The following is an 18,791-nucleotide window of genomic DNA, read 5'->3' on the forward strand; positions in this document are numbered from 1 at the left end:
TGCTGGGTGACATGAGTATGGTAATGAGGAATCTGACAGTTGAATTACTGTATAGCTAGAGCTCACAGCTTCAGGTTGGGTGTGAAGGTCAGGTTGAGCCTACCTAGTCAAGACATTTCCTTGTTACTTGAAGGTTTGTACATTTCCTGATATTCAGCTATTTTGTGTTGTGATGTAGCATTTACTGGTCTTGAAGACCTTGCTATTGAGGTTTGCCCAAGTAGCTAAATGGCTATTGGATGCATTGCCTTCTTGAGGGCATCATCACAGGTGAAATCCTGACCTAGCACAAGCTCTGTTTTAAGGCCCCTTGGTGTTATTTGGTGACTTTGAAACTTTGAGCAAAGGCACACACCCCTGTAGGATCAGATACTACCTGCAGATTCTGGCATTTCATTGAAAGTGTGTCTAATAATCTCTTGCTCATTTCTAAGTCTTAAATTTTTCCTTAGGGCGTTGAATTCATCTCTAAAGTGGGGCTAAGGGCCTTGAGGTCACAAGGGGTTGTTGTGAGATTTGACTTATATTAACATTTATGAATCTTCTTGGTAGGTGCTTAACAGATGATATTAAGCTTTGGCTTGTAGCTGTTTTGCCCTAAACAGGCAGGAGATTACTCCCAGGAAGTTGCTTAGGAACCAAGCTTCACATTAGTTCCTGACTGTTTGTACTCTGACCTTGTTTTGCTGTTTGTGGTCTAACTGACCTTGGCTGGGCCCCTACTCTGCCCCTGGTCTACTCTGAGGTACCTTCCCCCTTTTCTTAAGATGATAGGCTCAGTAGTGTGATGCCTGTTTCTTCTCCCTTGTACTCAAGGTGTGGCTTCCTATATGGCAGACGAAGACGATTTCTCATGTTCCCACCTAAGCCTTCACCCTCTCCCCATTTTCTCTGAAGCAGGCTTGTGCAAAATGAGGACCCCTTGGGATCAGTAGGACAGAGTTGATGTGATTTGCTATTCAGGGTTGCTTCAGACTCTCTTCTGTTGACTTTGGTTGGAGCTCTGGATGGTAGGCTTGATGTGTCTCTGAGGTTTGCTGTGATGCCACCAACTTGATGGGGACTGTGGTCAGTCCCTTCTTTTAGATGTTAGACATGTGTGAAAAGTCGCTGAAGCCAGAAACCTCTGTTTTCTGCTCTTAACGTTCAGCTAGGCTCTGTTTTTCTCCTAGGGTCTTTCCTTTCTGATCGTGCTCCTGGGGATGGCCAAAAATCATTCAGCGTTCATCTGCAGGCCATTTCTGTGAGGCTGACTTAAGTTGCTGTACGTTGTAAATAAGCCAAACCTTTTGTGTTGATAGGAGGTAGGGAGTGTTAAAAATGAGACACCAGACCCAAAATGGAGTCGCTTATGCCAAGCCCCGCATCACCAAACAATACCTAATTACACTTTTGGCTCTCCCGGAAATGGAATCTTAGCTCCGTCAATCAGGAATCACCTGATCAGCACTATTGAGGTCATCTGCCTGGTAGACCCCTGCCGTCCCCTAAAGGGAAGTAACCTTACAATAACCAGCTTGCTTTTTTGCCCAATATAACTTCCTTGTCCCCACTTGCTTCTTGCTATAAAAGTCTTAATTTTGTACAGCTCCTCAGAGCTCCCTTCTGCCTGCTAGATTGAGTGCTGCCCAATTCACATTGATTTTTGCTGAAATAAATGCTTAAAATTTTTAATAGGCTTCAGTTTATCTTTTCACAGGAGGAAATGGTGATATCATTGCCAGGGATGAAAGGAGGAGGGCTCTGCTGATAAATTGCCCCTGGGCACCAGGACATAGTACAGCTTTGAGGTTCAGTGATTATGTTTCTGTGGGCACAGTACCTTGCACCCAAGTTGGTGAATTGCTGTTCCTAATAATTTTATAGCTCTAGGAAGTGGGCTGGAGAAGGGAGTAAAACACGGTATTGATAAGTTTTGGATTTCCCTCCTTTTTTTTTTTGCAGAATAACCAAGTGCTGGGAATTGGGAGTGGTTCTACAATTGTCCATGCTGTGCAGCGAATAGGTATGTTTTCAGGCTGACTCCTGGACGTTTGCGTGGGGTGATGGGGTGGGGACATAGAGGAGAGGGAGGAAGCAGGGCACAGCTTGGCACCAGCTTTGTGGAGCCTGTGGTCAGGTGAGCGTTTCTGCTCTTCTCTGAGGGGGATTCTTGGGCCTCTTCACCCACATTTGGGGTTGTCCTGGCTTTGTTTACTCTGCTGAGCTGGGTGAGGACCTGGCTTAGGGTGAGGTCTCCACAGAATCTTAATTGTCATCAGTGGTGTGTGTGTGTGTGACCTCATGGATCCCGAGGCAGGCAAACCCTCTAAAGCCTGCGGTTTCTCAAGCAAACAAATCGAGGTCGGCCAGGCCAGCGCAGGCTCGGCCTGTCCGTGACCCTGCAGCTGGTGGCTGGCTCTGCAGATGCCGACTTCATTCTGAGTTGGGTGTCTCTGGGCTCAGGAAAGGCTCAAGAATGATCAACCCTGGTGGCTGCTGGACAGGTTTGACCGCCCTGCTCTTGTTTGTGAGACCAGAGCCCAGAGGAGAGGCTTGCCTGAATGTGGATCTCCTCTGGTAGGTGCCAAGGGGCTGTGCTCAGGGGACAAAGCCCAGGAATGCTTTGTCTTCAAGGAATGGTTGTGGTGCGGGTGAGATGGCTTCTGAAAGCCTCAGTGCTGCACACCTTTCTGCCTCAGCACTGAGTATGTGAAGGATTTTAGGGCACAGGGGGATTACTGTGGATTTCATAATAGTGGCATCTGAATCTCCCAAGGTGTACACCCAGTCATTAAGGAGACTTGAAATTTTTAATAAGACAGGTTTTCCCTGTCGACTGAAAAAAAGTGCACAACCTCAAAGTTGAGAATTATGGTGTGTGTGTGTGTGTGTGTGTGTGTGTGTGTGTGTGTTTTGGCCATGCTGTGTTGCACGTGGGATCTTAGTTCCCCGACCAGGGATCAAACCTGCACCCCCTGCAGTGGAAGCGCAGAGTCCTAAACCATTGGACCGCCAGAGAATTCCCCAAGAATTATGTTTTATTTGGGGGTGTTACTGAGGACTTAAGCCTGGGGTACAGCCTCCCAGATAGCTCTGAGGGACTGTTGAGGAGCCAGGATATATAGGAGTTTTTGCAAAAAAACCCTGAGCAGTCAAACATCAAAAGATTACAGTTAATTAAAGAAAAACCAGACATCTCAAGTTAATGAATGTAGTGCTTTCCTATGTATGGAAGATGCAAGGGTCTGGGCTCAATGAAATTATTCCTTTGATGTGCACCTTAATCTAGAGCCAGTATCCTGTTTTTTCCGTCCTGAATTCTCAGGGGTGCACCCCCTGGGGGCAGCTGCAGTGGCTGAGGGCGTGATGGCTGCGACATCCTTTGTTTTCTGAAATGACAGGAGACGTTCTTTGTCTGCATCCCTTAAGACTTTCCTTTTTGTTTTTTGGGTTTTTTTGGCCGCACCATTGGCATGTGGGATCTTAGTTCCCTGACCAGGGATTGAACCCGTGACCGGGTAGTGAAAGCACCGAGTCCTAACCTCTGGACCGCCCGGGAATTCCCAAGACTTTTCTTTTTGTTTAAATCAAGTTTTCCCGAAAGGTACAAATCCAAAGTGAATAAATAAACCCTCTTTAACCACCCCCTGGGGTCTATAAAAGATTATATATTTTTTTACTAACTGTAAAAGTCAAATTCTACCTTTTCTCTGTAAAAGCCTATATAGGGAAGTAGTTAAGACTGGCACTAGACTGCCTGGGATCAGATCCCAGTTCTGCCGTTTGTTAACTGTGTACCAGTTACTTTGCCTCTCTGGGCCTCAGTTTCCTCATCTGTAAAGTGGGGATAGTACTTGTACGTTATCTTTGGGTTACTGGATTAGAAGAGTTCACGAGTACAGAATTCTTTGAATGTTGCCACGCACATACTAGCAAACCCTGACGTTGCTCTTTCTGTGGTTAATACTTACCTCCTTAGGCTTTTTCGTCCCTGTCTAGTGACCTGTGAAGGCCGTTTACCAACTTTTCCGCAAGGGTGGGGACATAGAATGAAAGGGACATTTCAGTGGGGGGAGGGGTTGGACCTTTTCTGTTGGATTCGAGCACATGTGAGTACAAGGAAAATAAGGAGAGGCGAGAGAAAAACCACCAACGCGGCTTTTGTCTCCACAGCTGAAAGAGTGAAACAAGAGAACCTGAACCTCGTCTGTATCCCCACTTCCTTCCAGGTATGTCCTGCTTTCCATTCTGCACCTTGGCAGTTGCCGCTGAATCTTCTGGGTCCCTGAGGATATAAGGGTGTGGCTCTGGGGTGTGTACCAGGGTTGTTCGGGGCGAGAGAGCCAGGAGTGGGAGAGCAGTTGATTGACTGGAGATTGCTCTTTGGAAGCATGGTTTTAGACGTGAATATTTTAGCGTATCTTGTATTAGGCACCACGGAGTATGTAGAGATAACCACATGGTCTCCATCCTCAAGGAATATTATCTCTGTTTATAGATGAAAAAACTGAGGCTAAAGGGCATTAAGTGATGTGTTAGAAATGCAAGCACAGTAGTGTGAGTCCATGTCTAATGCTGTTCCACCATAAAATAGTAGGGGCTGGTGAAGGAAAGCCATGGAGCCACTTAAATACAGGGAGAGATAAGAGAATAGTAGACTTCAGGGAAGGAGGGACGAGAGGTGCCTAGACAGAGCCCCATGCCTCACCTGGCTGTCGTGGGGAGGGTATGTGTGTCGGCTCTCATTGGCTTCGTCGCGGGGATCCTGTGAATTGGGGTTAAAGGTTGGCATTGCTGGTGATTTGTGCTCCTGTGATGTTGTGGACATGGTTTTGGACAGCTAGGTCTTAAGAAACTCTCAGTCCTGGAGGCAGGATGTGTCAGGTGTGTGCCCCAACCTGTCAGAGGAGGGAGTGGAGGAAGGATTCCAGGTAGGCAGGATAGGAAGTTAGGATCGTGCACGCTGTCAGAGCTGTTTTGAAGTTAAATCTCTTGGAGGCTCTGACAAGCTGCCCGGACACCCAGGGGACTGAAGACAATACCATAATTCCTGCTTCAGGCTAGAAAAGGAGTGGTTTTGCCTGACCTTTCTTGCTTTTGAAATCCTGATGTTCTGAGGAGATGCTCTTAAAGTCAGAGGGGTTGTGATGGGTTGCCTTGCCCTTGAAAAAGCTAAGTGTCTGATTTTTCCAAGTGACTTGATCATCTAGTATTTTTATTTTTTGTTTAATAAAATTATTTGATATTGGTGCTTATTTTTAATTAAAGTTATACATACACATAGATTGAAGAAGCAAATAATTCAAGTCATTTTATTAAAAAATAAGACACTCCCTTCACACCCTCCCTGACTCCTGACCACCACCATTTCTTGCTCTTTAGATGGACATACTTTTAAAACTCTTTTAGCTGATTGGGTATTTGCTCCAAAGTCTGGAAACTACATGCTTTTCTTGCCATTTAAAATTTTTTTTCAACTTGAGGTAATAATTCCACGCTGAATGGATGCAGGGAAGACGAGCATTCGGTTATCTCTTCCCTCCTTGCTCTCCCAGGTCAGACACCCTTCTCCCAGTCTTCATTACAGTTACGTTTTTGTGAGGCCTCACTCAGTGTTTACAGAATCGTGATGTCCAAGCTACAGCTGAACTGTGCAGTCAGCTATGATTACGCTTCCTTACCTGCTCATTATTTTGTTTTCCTGAAAGTTAAGTAAATGATGCCTTTGTTTTTTCCATTTCCTTGGTTGTCTGCGGACTCCTTACTAATTCAACCCCAAACTCTTAACCTGGATGGAAAATCTCACCTCATTCTGGCCCAGTGGATATTCTACTCCCATCAGCTTCATCTTCTTGGTATCTGGTTGGTAGCAGCTGCTCTTGGCTGTTGTCTTGGGATCTCCCTTTGCGGTCAGGAACTTTCCTTTTCTGTCTCCTCTTTTGGATCATCCTGTTCCTCCTCACTACTCCCCCATACCCTTTGGTTTTGTTTCCTTCAGTTTTGGTGAATCACGTCCTTTAGGTAGCTACCCAAGTGCACGGGATGCAAACTTGTCAGCACTTTGGATGTCTGAAAATGTCTTTAGCCCCTCTGGAAGTCAGTTATTTGGATAGAGAATTATTTTTTAAAAAATATGTAATTATTTATTTATCTGGTTGCGCCAGGTCTTAGTTGTGGCGGCAGGCGGGCTCCTTAGTTGTGGCTCGCCCACTCCTTAGTTGTGGCATGCGAACTCTTAGTTGTGGCACGCTTGTGGGATCTAGTTCCCTGAGCAGGGATTGAACCTGGGCCCCCTGAATTGGGAGCGCGGAGTCTTAACCACTGTGCCACCAGGGAAGTCCCCTGGGTAGAGAATTCTGTGCTAAATCACTTCTTGGTACTCTGTTGTATCTTCTGGCTTTTTTTTCTTTTTTTCTTTTTTTGGCCGCACTGCACAGCCTGCAGGATCTTAGTTCCCCGACCAGGGATGGAACCTGTGCCCCCTGCAGTGGAAGCATGGAGCTCTAACCATTGGACCGCCAGGGAATTCCCTCTTCTGGCTTTCAATTTGCTGTTGAGGAGCTTGCTGCCATTCTGATTCTTGATCCTTTGTATAAAACCTATTTTTCATTCTCTCTGAACTCTTACACCCTTATATTATCTTTCCTTTGTCTACAGTGTTCTGAAATTTCACCGTGCTGTGTCTAGGTGTGGGTTTATTTTTGTCCACTATGCTGGGACATGTCATTCTACAAATTCACACTCTTCAGTTTTGGGGATTTTTTCCCCCTATTATTCCTTTAATTTTCTTTTCTCTGTTTTCTCTGGCTCTGGTCTTTCCTTTTAGGGTACTTGTTATGTCTTTGGTGCTAGTGGCCTGTTTTGTCCTTTTGTCTTCTCAGCTTTACCTTCTTCTAACCCTTCTGTTGAGCTTTCTTTGCTCTCATGTATTTAATTTCAAAGAGCTCTTTTTTTTTATTGTTCTCTGAAAAGTTTTTTTGTTTGTTTGTTTTTGTTTTATGGGTGCAGTTTTTTTCAATTTCTTCTCTTAGCTCCCTGAGGATGTTAATACTTTTGCTTTTGTTTTAGGATTTCTTCTCCTATATCTCTTTTCTCAAAGTTGTTTTTTTTTTTTTTTACAGTTTGTTGGAGGTATAATTTACATATAAAATTTACTCTTTTTTAAATATCTATAAAAATTTATTTATTTATTTATTTAAATATGGCTGAGTTGAGGCGTTGTTGCTGCGTGCGGGCTTTCTCTATTTGCTGTGAGCAGGGGCTACTCTTCGTTGTGGTGCACAGGCTTCTCATTGCAGTGGCTTCTCTTGTTGCAGAGCGCAGGCTCTAGGCGCACAGGCTTCAGTAGTTGTGGCACGTGGGCTCTAGAGCGCAGGCTCAGTAGTTGTGGCATATGGGCTTAGTTGCTCCGCGGCATGTGGGATCTTCCCGGACCAGGGCTCGAACCTGTATCCCCTACATTGGCAGGCAGATTCTTAACCACTGCGCCACTAGGGAAGCCCCCAAATTTACTCTTTTTAGCGTATAATTCTGAGTTTTGACATAGTCATGTAACAACCAACACAGTCAAATATTGTTAGAATGCTTTGTTCTTTTTTTAAAAATTCCAGCTCATTTTGAAGACTAGTGGACTAAGAAGCTGACTGGAAACCAGCTCTCGGGGTGAGGGTGGTCCTTGCTCTCGGCTTGTCTGCCAAGAGCACTCCTGGCAGACAGATCATTGGGGAACTCCTAGTGTCAGATCATTTTTTTTTTTCCCTCTGGCTGGTCAGGTTTCCCAGAGAAGACTGCCCAGTGCCCTTTTAGGAGGGGTGTGCATGGCTGCCTGTGTCCTGGGAGCCAAGTAAGAGAAGAGGGCTAGAAGACGTCTGTCATTATTTGGGACATAACCCCCGTTTTCAGTGTAGTGCCTGTGGTAGATGGGGAAAAAGGTGCCTGCTACATTTTGCAGTATTTCTTTGACTCTGGGCCTGATCGTGTGACGTGTTTTGCCAATGGGATGTGACCAAATGGCAGGCCATCAGTGGCTTGAACAGTGAGTGCTTTTGGTCTGTGGCTTGGCCCTTTTGCTGCTGAAACCATTCTGCGGCCATGTGAACAGGCCTCGGCTACTCTTCTGGAGGATGAGAGGCTCTTTTAAGCCTCTGAGTCTTGGGGTAGCTGCTACACAGCAAAAGCTTGCTGATGTAGTACCCCCATCTTCAGCTGTGCCTGGCAGCCCAGTCCTGAGACCTGCTGTTTGACCTCCAGAGAACAAACATGCTGCTTTGGGAGTAGTGGAGAAAGATGAGGAGCTATAACAGCTTCTCCAATAGGCTTTTAACCAGTCTTGCCTTTTTCACTCCCACCGTTGTTGTCTGTTTTCTGAACTTCACAGGGCTGCTGAGTCCTTGAACCTTTTGGGAGGTTCTGTGCCCTTTATTTGGTCGCTTCTTAGCTTTTTCCAGTACTGGTTTAGGATACTGGCTTAGGATTTCTCTTTCTCATTTCTGCCATTTACCATTGTCCATCAGTGATCTAGCTTTTAGAAGTTGGTTGGTGTTTTTTCCTCTTTTTGGTTTATGCCATTGAGAAAAATTCCTTTATTGTATTATAGATTTAGAGAGGTTTAGGGAAAGAGCTGAGCTAAATACAGGTGTTCAATTGCTATCTTTTTTTTTTTTTGCGGTACGCGGGCCTCTCACTGTTGTGGCCTCTCCCATTGCGGAGCACAGGCTCCGGACACACAGGCTCAGCGGCCATGGCTCACGGGCCCAGCCGCTCCGCGGCATGTGGGATCTTCCCGGACCGGGGCACGAACCCGCGTCCCCTGCATCGGCAGGTGGACTCTCAACCACTGGGCCACCAGGGAAGCCCCAATTGCTATCTTTAATTGGAAGTTTGATCTGTGTTTTTAAGACAGCGTCCTCCCAGCCCACCTATATGTTGTGGTGGTTAGTAATACCCATGTACCCAGACTGGAAAATGCTGGCCAATTCCAGCTGATCAGGTAGAGGAGTCATTCACAGTTCGCAGGACGTTAAAAAATTCACTTGTTCAGAGTTACTGTTTTGTTCCCCCCCATCAAACCCAAACTTATTTTGTGTTAAGTTTAGTCGGCTGCAATCTTCCTGAAATGATAGAAAGGCAATCAAGGTATTTCATATTCTGCCTTTTAAACAAGTAAACCCATAAGTGTTTAAAGGATGTTTGTAGATTTTCCCTTTAAAGTTAAAAGCTTTTGGGAGAGGAAGATTTTAAAAAAAGGATTTAAAAGCCAGATCTGGGGCTTCCCTGGTGGCGCAGTGGTTGAGGGTCCACCTGCCGATGCAGGGGTTCGTGCCCTGGTCCGGGAAGATCCCACATGCCGCGGAGCGGCTGGGCCCATGAGCTCTGGCCGCTGAGCCTGCGCGTCCGGAGCCTGTGCTCCACAACGGGAGAGATCACAACAGTGAGAGGCCCGCGTACCGAAAAAAAAAAAAAAAAAAAAGCCAGATCTGGTCTAGGCAAAAAAACGGTGTTTGTCCATGCTGGCCTTCAGTCTGTCTACCTCTGTTAGTTGATAGAAGGGGAAATGCAGCGTTTTCAGGTATTGTGAAATTGATGAAAAACAGGACTGCAAGCCTGCCACATGCTACTGTCCTTGATCACACGAGGCATTTGGGGGCACCAGCTGTGGGACTGCAATGAGAAGGCATTGCTTCCTGTCTTTTGTTTCAAAAGTACAAGCTAATCATTAGCTTTCCTGCTCCCTGCACTTTTAAGAGCTGGAAGAGACAGCTGTTTTCTCTACACCCTCAGGAGCCCCTTAGCTTGTGAGCCTGGAGTGTCTGGTGTCTAGCAGGTACTGATCTCAGTTGAGCAGCTGTGTCTGCATTAGTACCGGCTGAGCCAGTGATGGGTCCATATCTCCACAGTAGGGCTGTAGTGTTGAATTCAGTGGATTCGTTTCCCAGGGCTGCCATAACAAGGAACCACAAATTGAGCGCTTAAAAAACAAATTTATTGCCTCTCATTTCTAGATGTTGATTGCTTTAGAGACTGTGAAGGAGAATCTGTTTCGTCTTTCTCCTAGCTTCTGGTGGTTTGCTGGCAATCTTTGGCATTGCTTGGCTTGTAGGCACATATCCTTGCTCTCTGCCTTCTTGTTCGCATGGCGTTCTCCCGGAGTGCCTCTGTCTGTGTGTACAAATTGCCCTTCTAAGGACACCAGTCCTATTGGATTAGGGCTCACCCTCATGACATTCTGACTTGATTACCTCTGTAAAGGTCCCATCTCAAAATAAGGTCACAGTGAGACTTACTAGGAGTTAGGACTCCAACGTACCTTTTTTTAGGGGAGCACAGTATAACCCATAACACTCAGGGAGGAGGATGCTCATGCCACCTGTGATGATGCCTTCTCTCTGTGTGCAGAGCCATTCGCAGGGGTCTTGTGGGGAGTCCGGTCAAAGATGGGGAGAAGGGAGAGTTGGAGGACCTGCTGATGGAAGCAGGACTGAAGGGTCCCACCCCAGTGGGCTCTTTGAGGTCATTGCACAGGGTCCTCCACATTGTGAAGGGGGGGATACAGACGATTTAAAGGGAGAACAGATCCTGTCCTTACGTTACTGCTTATCGTCTGGGAGGACACGGGGCTTGTGGAGGTTGGGGTGGCCTCCCAGCCACATTAACATAGACACACGTATCTGCTGGGCGCCTTTCATGTGCGGACTCTGGACAGGTATTGAGACAGGCAGCTGGTGGTGGTGGTGAAGAGGCACATTTCAGTCAGCATGGTGATCGCCGAGGGGTTATCTTTTTAAAGGGGTGTGAGGCTCCTTGTGCACGGCGGGTGCTTTTCAGCATTGCTCGTGCCCAGCGTGGTGCCCGGCTCTTAGCAGGCACTCTGCCTGTTGGATGAATAAATGCTACATTTATGTGTCATTTTTTACAAATATATGGTAGAGCAGAAGTAGAGGTAACGTGCCTTTTGGAGGAGGGAGAGCCCACTCCTCGCACAGGGGATTGGGGGCTTCCTGGAAAGCCGGGTGTGAGGGGCTGGAGTTTGGGAGGAGGCAGGGTATTTCAGGTAGAGGAGGGAATGCCAAAGAGCTCCTTTTAAAATTGTATTGTTAGGGCTTCCCTCATGGCGCAGTGGTAGAGAGTCCGCCTGCCGATTCAGGGGACACGGGTTCGTGCCCTGATCCCACATGCCGTGAAGCGGCTGGACCTGTGAGCCATGGCTGCTGAGCCTGCGTGTCCGGAGCCTGTGCTCCGCAACGGGAGAGGCCACAACAGAGAGAGGCCCGCGTAACGCAAAAAAAAAAAAAAATTGTATTGTTAAAAACGTTATGAATAGCATAGTATTATTATGTGAGATGACTTCAATTCCATTTATAAGCAGAGGTCGTCCTCTCCTTTCCTTTTTCTTCTACATTCCCTTTGTTTGCCTTATCTTCTGATTTCCTTCCAAGTCCCTAGACAGGGCAGGAGAGCAGGAGACTGTATTTCTGGTCCTTGCCTTGTCCCTAACTTAACACTGAGACCTCTCTGGGCATCCATTTCTTTCTTAAAACAGGAGTTTGCACTAGGTAACTTGACTGAACTCAAAATAATTAATTATTCACTCAACTATTGGCCTAACTGACCCTAACTGCTATAGGGTGAAAAGTGTATGTGAAATGTGCTCTCTGGTTACAATCTAGATGGAAAGACAGGACATCCTCGTGAAAAAGTAACACTGGCAAGTGGTGCAGGCAGTCTTAGAACTTAAATGTTAAATTAAGATGATATATTTATACAGGATTTTTCCCTATAGGAATCATGATAGAGCAGTTTCCTGATGCCCAGTGTTCACGTAATACGTTTGAATGCAGTTTAGTATTGTTTCTAAAGTAGTACATAAAATTAACAGGAACCGTAGTATATAACACAGTTTTATTTGCAGGATAGAGTATCACACCGAACTTTATGCAGTTCATAGCATTATTCCAACACCATCTGTATTAGATATCTTTGCTGGAACAAATTACCCCCAAACTTAGCAGTTTAAAACAAACATTTATTAGCTCCTAGTTTCCAAGGGGCAGGAATCTGGAGTGGTTACCTGGGGGGCCTCTGGCCTCGGGTCTCTGGGGAGGTTGCAGTTAAGGTCTTGGCCAGGGCTGGAGGCGTCTCAGCTGTGCTTGAAGGATCTGCTTCCAGCTCCATCTTGTGGGTGTTCTGGGCCTTAATTCTTCACAGCCTGTGGGGTAGGGGCCTGTCCCCAGGGCTGTCTCCATGTCTTCAGGACTTGGCAGCTGGTTTCCCCCAGTGTGTGTGATAAGAGAGTGAGGGTGAGAGGGAAGGAGGGAGGGAGGGAAGGATCTTGTGGGAGCACGGCCCCCCCTTCTTTATCACAGAAGTGTCTTGCTATTGCCTCTGCTGTGTGCCACTGGTAACACAGAACAGCCTTGGGACGTTGTGGGCAGGGATTCCCCAAAGGCACGAATACCAAGAGGCGTGGGGGACTTTGGGGGTTCATCTTCCAGACGTTCCAAATGTTTTTATAGCCTTAGGATCTGGAATTAGTATGGTTTCTCCAATGTTACGTTTGGAGAAACCTAGGAACTGAGAAATAATCCAGAAATACCATTTTTATGGTTGCTTTCTCCCTTCATTATATATTTCTCTTTAATAGGAGCAAAATCATGGGTTTTTTTCTTTTGAACTTTTTTCAGTCAGCATTTTATTTTAGCTTTTTATTGTGGAAAATTTCAAACTTCAAAAAGGATAAAGAATAATGTAATGAACTTCCACGTACCCATCACCCAGTTTCCACAATTATCAATTCATGGCCAGTTTTGTTTCATCTGTATCTCATTCTCTTTCACCTTTGTTATTTTGAAACAAATCCCAGGCACAGTATGATTTCATTGTATGTATTTTATTATGTCTCTCTGAAAAGTAGGGAGACTTTTAAACATCTCAACAATACTAAAAAAAATCAAACGATAACCTTTAATAGGATCAAATAAAAATCCAGGATTCAAATTTCCCCTGTTGTCTTATCCTTTTTTTACAGTTTGTTTGATTCAGGATCCAAATAGGTCCCATATATTGCAAATTCCAGGGTCTTTGTATTTTACTGTTAAAGAGTCTTAGGATTTTGGATTTGAAGATTGACATTGGTCATTATGCATCTGCATCTTTTTATAGATGAGAAAACTTGCCAGGGGTCATGTGGCTGGTTCATTTAAGATTAGAACCGAGACCTTCAGATCCTACATTTCAGGTGCTTTTGACTTGAAGCAGAAAATATTTTCAAGACATGGCTTTTGAAAAGAAGTTTTCCATCCTTTAGTTCCTCTGCGTATTGTAAGCAGTGACACGAGCACGGATCCTTATCACTTGAACTTGAGTGGTCAGACTCAAAGGTTCATTTATTCCAGCGACAAATTCTGCTCTGGGCCCTGTGGTGGTGGTAACCCTCCCCTTCAGGCAGCCTCTGTGAAACGCATGTCCGTAGAGTCGGTGGTGCTGACTTTTCCTACCAACATCCTAAATCTTTCCCAGTCTGGTGCTCTCAGGTGCTCTCACCTAGCCATTCTGGAGGTCCTGCCTTTACATAGTCTTCTGAGTGTATGTATTCTTTTGCTTATTTTTATTCAGCAGTGTAGCCTGGAAATCACTGTATCAATTTGTAGTGATCTTCCACAGTCTTTTTTCATACTGTTAGATTTTTTTTAGAGACATTTCTAATATTTTGTAGATTTGGCTCTTAGTTTAGGAAATTTTAAAAACTGTTAGTTCCCCCTTTTCCAGGGGGAATATGTTCCAAGACCCCCAGTGGATGCCTGAAACCACAGATAGTACTGAACCCTGTATACACTGTGTTTTTTCCTATACAGCCATACCTATGATAAAGTTTAGTTGATAAATTAGGCACAGTAAGAGATTAACAACAACAAATAATAACATAGGACAATTATAACAATACACCATAATAAAAGTTACATGAATATGGTTTTTTCTTTCTCTCAAAATATCCTACTGTACAAATTTAATGCCTTTTCCATCTTAACTAGGCACTTATGCACTGTAGTCTTGTAACTTTTGCAGTTTGAGATGCAACAGCAAAATTAGCACAGATTTCTTTTTCCTTCTTTAACTTCATGGATGGAAAATTCATTCTTACCATAGATCTTAGCAGCCTCAGCATATAACTTTTTTTTCTTAACTTACTAAATTGAGGACTTTCACTTTTTCACTTAAAGCACCTTATGGCTTGTCTTTGGCATATCTGAATTGCCAGCATCACTATTGCGCTTTGGGACCATTACCTTGGAGATATTGCAGGTTTGGTTCCATTCCACCATAATAAAGTGAGTATGATATAAAGCGAGTCACATGAATTTTTTGGTTTCCCAGTGCATATACAAGTTATGTTTATACTGCATCATAGTCTAGTAAATGTGTGATAGTATTATGTCTAAAAAAGCAATGTACATACCTTAATTAAAAAATACTTTATTGCTAGGGACTTCCCTGGTGGCACAGTGGTTAGGAATCCACCTGCCAATGCAGGGGACAAAAGTGCGAGCCCTGGTCCGGGAAGATCCCACATGCCATGGAGCAGCTGGGCCCGTGCGCCACAACTACTGAGCCTGCGTGCCACAACTACTGAAGCCTGCGCGCCTAGAGCCTGTGCTTCGCAACAAGAGAAACCACCGCAATGAGAAGCCCATGCACCACAACGAAGAGTAGCCCCCATTCTCTGCGACTAAGAAAGCCCGCGCACAGCAGTGAAGACCCAACGCAGCTATAAATAAATAAATGAACGAATAAATAAATAAATAAATAGACTTTATTGCTAAAAATGCCAAAACAATTACAGTAGTAACATCAAAGATCATTGATCACAGATCATAGTAACAAATATAATAACAATAATGAAAAAGTTTGAAATATTGCTAGAATTACCAAAATGTGACACAGACACAAAGTGAGCAAATGCTATTGGAGAAGTTGTACCCCTAGACTCCTTGGAGTCAGGGTTGCCACAGCCTTCAACTTGTAACAAATGCAGTACCTGCAAAGTGCAGTAAAGTGAAGCACAATAAAACGAGGTATGCCTGTATTAGGTAAAGTAAGGGTTACTTGATACACAAGCACTGTGGTACTGTGATGGTCAATCTGATAACTGAGATGGCTTTTAAATCACAAATAAGCAGGGTACGCTGGACAAAGGGATGAGGGCTGGACAGAGTAGATGAGGAGAGATTTCATCGTGCTACTCAAAATGGTGTGCAGTTTAAAAGTTGTGAATTGTTTCTGGAATGTTCCATTTAATGTTTTTGGATCAGGCTTGCCCCTGGGTAACTGAAACCGTGAAAAGTGAAACCTTGAATGGCCGTGGAGGGGGGAGGGGGGTGGTGGTGGGGAGGGGGTGGTGGTGGGGAGGGAACTACTGGTACTGTATTACCAGAGGCTTTGGGAGGCCATGACGCTACCTTTATTTATTTATTTACTTATTTATTTATTTATGGCTGCGTTGGGTCTTCACTGCTGCGCACAGGCTTTCTCTCATGGCGAGCGGGGGCTACTCTGTTGCGGTGTGCAGGCTTCTCATTGTGGTGGCTTCTCTTGTTGTGGAGCATGGGCTCTAGGCGCACGGGCTTCAGTAGTTGTGGTGCATGGGCTCAGTAGTTGTGGCACGTGGGCTCAGTAGTTGTGGCGCACGGGCTTAGTTGCTCCGTGGCATGTGGGATCTTCCCAGACCAGGGCTCGAACCCTTGTCCCCTGCATTGGCAGGTGGATTCTTAACCACTGCGCCACCAGGGAAGTCCCCCATGATGTTATCTTAAGTAACAGGTCACTGAGGAGGAACTCTTAGCCTAGCACTGGAGCAGTGTTCACGATGTGCTGTTTACCTTCCTCCAGCTTCTGGAATGAATTAACTTTTGCTGTTCATGGGGCTAGATCTCCTACCTCGTGGTGGACCAGGTTGGATTTGAGAGGAAGCCTTGGTGGGTCTCAGTGTCTGACACTTAAATCCAAGAGGATTCTGGGGATTCTCGCTGTCACTAAGAGTTAATGATTATGTGTGCTTTCTCCTGTCCTCCACAGGCCCGTCAGCTCATCCTGCAGTATGGCTTAACTCTCAGTGACCTGGACCGACACCCAGAGGTAAGTAGAGAGAGGCTGCTGGGTATTTTGGTCTCCTTTCTTTTTTTTAAAAAAAATAGCTGTCACTTGTTCATGGGCTCTGGATATCTTGTTGAGTCTAGGAGAAAAGTCAGTTAGTCATACTAGCTTTTCTCCTAGGACTTTGAATATTAACCCTGGCTGAGGTCAGAAGAGAAGAGCTTGTTAATTTAGAGGACATTCCCTGTGGTTTCACCGAGAGGGCTCAGGGACCCAGGGCTTCCTGCAGCCCTCACACAGATGTGTATATATACGAGCAGGGCAGCCCTCAGAACTTATCGCCAAGTGGAGAGAAGAAGTATCATCTGAGGCAGCCATGGGTCTTTGAAAACAGATTAAAATGCAGTTGTGTGGTAAAGGTGATTAAACACACAGGCAATCTGGAGGAGACTGAAGTTAATGAGAGTGAGCAGCATGCTCACAGCTGGCGTTTACTGAGCCCTGACTGTGTGCCAGTTACCATGCTAAGTGCCGGGCTTGTATTAAACCACAGTCGTCCCTGGGTATCTACGGGGCAATGGCTCCAGGACCCACTGCGAGTACCAGAATCCACAGATGCTCAAGTCCCGTAGTTGGCCCTCTGTATCTGCGCTTCAGCATCTGTGGATTCAACCAACCGTGGGTCACGTACTGTAGTACGTATTTAGTGGAAAAAAATCTGTATAAGTGGACCTGTGTAGTTCCAACCCATGTTATTCAAGGGTCAACTGTATCTAATCTAAGCTCCCGTAGTCTTGAGGGTGGGTACCATTATTATCTCATTTTACAGATATGAGAAAGGCACAGAGAGGGCAAGGCATTTGCCTAAGGCCATGCTGTTTGTAAGTGGCAGAGCCTGAAAGTGAATCCAGGTGCTTCTGGCTCTAGAGGATGCTGCTTAGAAGGGTGTTGTGGGAAGAGGTAAAGTTTGAGCAGAGCTGTGAAGGCTAGGTGGCAAGGGCAGGAGAGAACATTCCAGAGAGGGGTAGATGGGAACCATGGGAGCGGTCCCAGGCTGGCATGTGTGCAGTGCTGAGACTGGCTGGGGTGTCTAGGACCGAGTGAGTGGAATGGCACAGCAGGGGGAGGGGAGAGGGAGAAGGAGAGGGCAAGGCTGGATTGGAAGAGTGAGGTGGGATTCCGGCAGCTTGAAGACAGACTGGATGGTGGTCTACTAATCCACTGTGTCATGGGACATGTGGGCCACAGATGGGTTAGTAAGTACCATGGGAAGGGTTTGTTCGGAGATATCAGTGGGTAAAGCCAGGGCACAGGAGGAATCAGCTGTTCAGCGCTGTGGGGGGAGTGGCTTGGGCTGAAGGTGGGTGTGAAACCCAGACAGAAAAGGTTGCCGCCTTCCAGGCCCCAGAGAGCTGCCATGGTGCAGAGTGGGGAGGAGCATCGCAGGCTGCACCTCCATCCTGTGGAAGGGTGGAAGCGAGGAGGACGCCGCGTGGAAGCTTTGCAGGCCCTGTGCCACGCAGCTGCCAACTGCAGCTTGAACTGGATTTGCACCCTGAGGTTTTATACTGCTCTTTTAGAAACCATACTTGGGGCTCCCACGTTGTCTCTGCAGAGTACCGGGAGTGACGAGAAGTACTTCTCTTTCTTGATTTCAAATTTTGAAACATGAATGAACCTATTCCCTCCTTGACTGCTTTTGGGCCTGGCAGTGGAGCTTCCTGTAAAGGGGAGTGGGCAAGCCCAGACAGGTGCTTTGGTGGGTCATAGCGGGGGTACCTCAGAAAGTTTCCAGTTCTGTAGTGCATCAGATGTGTGTCAGCATGCCAGTATTTTTGCCACATTAGTACGGAAACTTCTGGATCAGTGTTCCTCAGCCTTTTCTCCATTAATGCCCACCCCCAATGAAATTTTAATCTCACAGGTATACTGTATACCTCCTTCTGTACTTGGAGGCGAAGTCACTCACGTTGAGATTGCACGCTCTCCATAATTCCACCTCATCCACAGAGAAACCCATCAATGAGTAAAGGGAGTGTAAAGTGGTGGATAAGAGTTGGACCCAGGTGTGGTTCCCCTATTTGTTTCCTGGTGACCTTAGTGGAATAGCTTAACCTCTCAGAGCCTCAGTTTCCTGACTGGCTAAATAGGAAAAACTGTGCCTGGCTAATAGGGCTGCTGGCACCTGATGCGCTATGGCATGTTCAAGCTTAGTGGTTTTTATATCTTTCCTTACCCTCAACACAGATTGACGTTGCCATCGATGGCGCTGATGAAGTAGATGCTGATCTCAATCTCATCAAGGGTGGTGGGTGAGTGTTGTGGGGATTTTTTTGCAGAGTATCTGCCAGTTAATCCTTAGCAAAGCAGAGTGGAATACAGAATAAACACATTGCCGCTGCGATGTACATGAGTTAGTCTTTCTACTCGGATGTGGATAGCATAAGGCTGTAGAACCAGCCTGGCATTTCTGGTTGTTAGTAGCAATCTGGTGACAGGAACCTGGGCCTCTTCAATGAAATTATTCATCTTGAAGGGTTCTCTTTGCTGCCTTCTACTGATTCCAGCTTTAAAAACTGTACAGGCTAAAGCAAACATATTACCAGGACTAGATTACTAGGTCTGTGGGCTCTGAGCAGTTAGTGATGCATGTATTCATTCATTTGGAAAACATTTATTGGGTGTTTCTTAGGTGTTGATTTTGGGGGGTTAGGAAGTGGTGA

The 18,791-nt window shown here is 45.8% G+C and overlaps 1 protein-coding gene across 1 annotated transcript in view; it reads left to right on the top strand.

Annotated features, from left to right (window-relative positions):
• Window positions 1-18,791, top strand: part of RPIA (ribose 5-phosphate isomerase A) — a gene marked incomplete at its 5' end in the record, with an annotated part of 32,223 nt that overhangs the window by 3,906 nt on the left and 9,526 nt on the right. The window contains 4 exons of the mRNA XM_079720600.1: window positions 1,945-2,005; window positions 4,156-4,211; window positions 16,051-16,110; window positions 18,316-18,380. Of these exons, the coding sequence (XP_079576726.1) occupies window positions 1,945-2,005; window positions 4,156-4,211; window positions 16,051-16,110; window positions 18,316-18,380 (242 nt within the window). The remainder of the gene's footprint in view (window positions 1-1,944; window positions 2,006-4,155; window positions 4,212-16,050; window positions 16,111-18,315; window positions 18,381-18,791) is intronic.

Source organism: Hyperoodon ampullatus, assembly GCF_949752795.1.
Source record: "Hyperoodon ampullatus genome assembly, chromosome: 15".
NCBI classification, from domain to species: Eukaryota; Metazoa; Chordata; class Mammalia; order Artiodactyla; family Ziphiidae; genus Hyperoodon; species Hyperoodon ampullatus.